The following is a 5,009-nucleotide window of genomic DNA, read 5'->3' as shown; positions in this document are numbered from 1 at the left end:
ATATATATATTTATTTTTTTTTTATATTTATTTAAAAAAAAATTTTTTTTTGTGACTAAGTCCCCAGGGGGAAAATCAGTTCTTTTTTTTCCCCCTCACAAACGGACGCTGCTCTAGACAGGAACATGGCCAAAATTTCCTTGGAGGAGTCGAGAGAAGACTTGAGCAAAATATCTGAGGAGGAATTGATGAGATGGAGCAAGGAAGAGCTGGTGAAAAGGCTGCGGAAAGTAGAGAATGAGAAAATGAACCTGATGGTGGAGCATGGCAACTTAATGAAGGATGTGAACCGGAGGCTGCAGGTTCACCTGCACGAGATCAGGGGGCTGAAAGAGGTCAACCAGAAACTGCAGGATGACAACCACGAACTGAGAGAGCTCTGCTGCTTCTTGGATGATGATCGGCAGAAGGGCAAGAAGCTGTCCAGGGAATGGCAGAGGTTTGGGCGGCACACGGCCAGCGTGATGTGGAAGGAAGTTGGGGTGTATCAGCAGAAGCTGAAGGAGCTGGAGGCAAAGCAGGAGTCCCTCATGAGGGAGAATGTGGAGCTGAAGGAGATAGTCCTCATGTTAGATGAAGAGAGAAATGGAGCTGGCTCCAGGAGCTCCATAGACAGCCAGGCCAGTTTGACCAATTTGAACGGGGGCTCTGGCACCAGGGATGTGGGGGATGGCAGTAGCACCTCGAGCACTGGCAGTGCAGGGAGCCCAGATCACCACCACCATCACCTCAACCATCACAAACCCGTTGACAATAAGGCTGGAGCCATAAGGAGATCTATGGACGATTTGTCTGCACCTCTTCACCACAGGAGTATCCCCAATGGCCTCAATGGTAAGTCTGTTCCTCTTTCCTACTATATCTCTGTTATAGAGAAGGAAGCAAGCGCTAGCGTTTATGGGACTGAGAGTCAGGTGCAGGTTGACTCTCAGGTTCTTTCCTTACCTCTGCCACTAATTTCCTTGGCAAGCTACTTTCACCTTTCTGTGACTCCATAAAACAGGGATAAATGATATCTGCCTTAAGGGAGTGTTGTAAGGTGTAGTTTATGAACGTTTGGACAGTGCTTTGAGACAGGCAGTGCCACAGGAATGCATGTCATCATTTATGATAAGCAGCAGCAGTGTTAGAATAAGAAATAATTGCCCTTCTGGGAAATAGGAAGCTGCACCCCCCTGTGCTTATCTGTGGTTTTATGAAACCTGTTAATCTGATGACTAGTGCAAAGCAGAGTTCTTCTGATGTAGTTATACTGGTGTTTAAATGTTCATTGGATGCATTATTTATGACTGGGGCTGTGGGACGCTTGTTTTTATTTTAAACCCTGACAGACAAATTAACTCTCTCTCTTTTTTCTGGACTAAAACATTGATTCCTAACCCATCTACCCCCATCCTTTAGTGCTTGTTTTATCTTTAGTTGTTTGCTTGCTGGTCAGTTGAGCTTGATAAAAAGCAGAGTTTGGGCTGTTGGAAACAGTGGTCTAAATCGTCATCGGCCGGTAATGGATAAAACCATCACCTGTTAGCTCCATGGGGGCTTTCACTGGCAGACTGTCTGTCTGTCTCAAACTGAACAATACTTGGGATTGGCATTTCCCACTTCTGAAGCAGAGCTGCTTGTGAGGACGGGATTGTTCTTTATAAAACATAAACATGGTCACGATGGAACAATCCTGCTGTAGAGTTGTCAGGCCTCTTTCTGCTGTTCTCATTCAGGCAAAGTTTCTGTTCAGCTGGGGATTTATGATCAAAGTTCACAGTCCATCCTGAATTGACTTCAAAACTGTAATATGTTGGGGGTGGGTGGGGGAGCAGGAAGCAGGGAAGTATTCTGGAAACCAAAAGGATTTCACATTTAGACCTGAAGAACTTCCAAAGGGAGCAATTTTCATGAGATGAAATGATCAGAAATTGTACTCCTGCTTCATTTTCTGTATATCGCTCAGCCATTTTTAGTTTCCTCAAACCTCTTTACATCCAGGATATTCGGTCAGATTTGGATGTTCTCTAGTAAGTGGGGTGCAGGCTACAGCAGCTCCCTTCACCATGCCTGGAAACTTCAGCCTCAGTACTGCCTGCTTGTGCCAGTCAGGCTTGAGTGACATGTCGCAGAAGAAACGGTGGTTCTGACATGATCACCTTCACCATGTTTCAAATGCAAGAATATTTTGTTCAAAGAGAGCAAGGGATCATCCCCATCCTGTAGCAAGAACCGTAACATGGGGCACAGGTGGCTTGGCAGAGTTGCCAAGTCACTGAGCCCTCAGCTGGAAGGAGTCTTGGCACCTCTGGGGGGAGCAGAGGACATGACCCCTTAACCTCAGGCGCTGGTTATGCACTTGGAAGCCTCAGGAGGGACGAGTGGGCTCTGCAGCCACTCAGCACTTACCAGCTTGATCCCTGAGCGCTGCTTACCTTAACTGCCTCACCCCCGTCTGTCTTCCCTTGCAAAATCTGTTTCCCTTAGGACAGCTGAACAGAGCATGCTTAACCCAGGCTTGGATATAGTGATTTAGAGTCTGGTGCTGCCATCAGGAATTGCAGGACACAGGCAGTTTCTTGAAATATTTTTCTTCCCTCCCTATCCTTCAGTCATGAGCCTGAATCAGTTTGTAAATGTGTGCTACTGCCTAGGCTTTTGAAGCAGGTGTTTGGATCTTATTTAATGAAGCTTTGCTGCTTACATTTGAGATGCTTTGTCTGATGTGCATTTGGCAATGTTTAATACTAAATTTCTGTTTTGTGGAGAGAGAGAACCTCAGAAAGCTCTTTTTGATACCCCAAGCCAAATTCCCATAGGTGTCACTCGACTGACTTCAATAGAATGACCTCAGGGCTGAGTTTGACTCATTCACATTAACCAGGTATTTTTTTGTAAATTGGATTGCTTGCTAATGCCCTGCATAAGCATGCATTTTTGTTAGAATGCCCTGATGTTACTGCTTAGATCCCAAGGGTGCTGCAGAAAAACAGGCCGTTGCCTCCCTTTGCTTTTGCAGAGAGGAGAGCCTGAACTTGCCAGGCCCAGTGGGGTATGGGTGTGGGAATGAGCAATGTTACCTTTCCATGCCAACTTTCCCCTATGCATCTGTTCCTTCCAACTTGCCATTAAGTGTCACATGTTGCAGGACGGGAGTACCCTGCCCAACCCTTCTCTTGCCAGGAAGACTGATACAAGTGACTGCAACTTGTGAAGTAACTTGCCTGGGTTCTCTCTCTGCCCGTGGATGAGGAAATCTGTCCAGCTCTGCAAAATGATACTGCCAAAGAGGTATGAAATGCTGAATGCATTGCAGAAGCAAGGGGCCATAACATGGATACCTTTGACCTGCAGCAGTTCTCTCAGGATATGCTTGGCAATAGGAAGGATGAGGAAACAATGGGTTTAGAGGACAGAAGCATTGCTCTCTCCCACAGGGCGTGTGTGAGAGGAACTTTGCCCTGATAGGATTATTTCAAGGAAACTCAGTCTGTTGAAATTAAGCTTCCATTTCTGTATGTGAAAGTAACCACCTAGGAGACAATGGAGCTCTAGGTCTGAGAGAGAGAATACATAGCTGCATTAGTCCCTTGGGTTTTTTTGTGGCTTGAGACGTGCAAGGTGGTCCCCTAGGGCAAATCCTGACAAACTTCTCACTGGCATCTTGCTTAGTTTAATAGCTGCTGATGGGGCAGATATAATCAATACTCTTTAAACTAATAATCCTTGGAGAGATGCAAATAAGCCTGATCTGGCCAGTTTGGTAGCAAGGCTGTAAAATGATTTAAGTAGTTTTCGTCCTTGGATAGCATCAGTATTCAGTGAAGGCCATTTGACTGAATGTGCTTTTGGAAAAGCTGGTGAATGCATATGCAAATGAAGCCTCTTATCTGACCACTTTCAACTGACAGCAAGAAGTCTGGCACTGAGGCATGCTTGGGACTGTGTTGGAATTCTATTAAGACTGCGATACAATGTGGGAGAGTGAGACAGGTGAACAGAAAGAATCCAGTAAGTCAAGTTTGTAGCTGAGCTGACACTGAGAAACCTCTGCACTAAGGGGATTCTTTCTGTTTGCACTGGATAAAATGGAAGGTGCGTGATAGAGAGCAGAAGTTCACTTACGTACTAGAAATCCTGTTTACTTTCTTGTTGCCTCACTGCAGAGCAGCACTGGTGTTAGGGTTTAATTTCTTGGTACGGCTGGTGGACTAGAAAGCACTCTGCCTGCACATCCCAAACAGTAAATGTCCCACAAATGGTTATTTGAAAGGTAGGTGTGACAGAGTCCAAAGATAGGACTTGGAGTAAGAGTGTAGTACAGAGGTTCTCAACCTTTGTGGATTTGAGGGACCCTTCACTGGACTAGAGGCACCCCTTCATAACTTTTGTGAATTGGGTGGCACCCAGTTTCAGAAACAAATGTATGTATTACAAGTGCTTACCTTCTTGTAAAGGCATTGGGCAGTGGGGGTGGAGGTTGATCGTGTGAGGACAAGCCTGAGACTGCATTTATTTATTTAGCTTATCTGCTTATCACTTCACAGCACCCTTCAAAGGGTTTGGCAGCACCCCAGGGTGCCCGGACACTTTGGTTGAGAATCACTAGTGATTTTTACAGGCTTCCCAGAGGCATTGGGTATTGGCTACAGCTGAGGCTGTGGACTTTGACTGGGGTGTGCCAGTGCTTCTGCTGGGAGCAAAGCTGAAGGTTCTAGGCTAAAGGGTCTTGCCCATCTGCTCAGGGTCACACCAAAAGCCATATTTGGGGTCAGGAAAGAATTTTCACTCAGATTTGGGGGGGGTTTGCTTTCCTCTGTAGCAGGGGGTATGACCATCTACTGGGGACCTCTTGAGCATATACTGACAACATTTCATAGGAGCAGGACATTGACTCTTGTGGCTCCCCTGCTTTACCTGTGGCAGGTTAGGGTGTGAGGTCTATGTTGGGTCAGGGTTGACGGTACTCTTATAGAATTTAGATTAGGGTTGTATGGGATGGTCGGGATAGGAATGATCCATTCCTG

At 46.0% G+C, this 5,009-nt stretch overlaps 1 protein-coding gene across 5 annotated transcripts in view; it reads left to right on the top strand.

Annotated features, from left to right (window-relative positions):
• The first annotated feature begins 14 nt into the window (after window positions 1–14).
• Window positions 15–5,009, top strand: part of CCDC85C (coiled-coil domain containing 85C) — a 175,145-nt gene continuing 170,150 nt past the window's right edge. For all 5 annotated transcript variants that reach the window (XM_006037389.3, XM_014526668.2, XM_006037387.3 and 2 more), the window contains exon 1: window positions 15–834. In XM_006037389.3, the coding sequence (XP_006037451.1) occupies window positions 126–834 (709 nt within the window). In that variant the 5' untranslated portion in view covers window positions 15–125. The remainder of the gene's footprint in view (window positions 835–5,009) is intronic.

Source organism: Alligator sinensis, unplaced genomic scaffold (genome assembly GCF_000455745.1).
Source record: "Alligator sinensis unplaced genomic scaffold, ASM45574v1 scaffold1346_1, whole genome shotgun sequence".
NCBI lineage: Eukaryota > Metazoa > Chordata > Crocodylia > Alligatoridae > Alligator > Alligator sinensis.
This window is presented reverse-complemented; position numbering and strand designations above follow the sequence as displayed.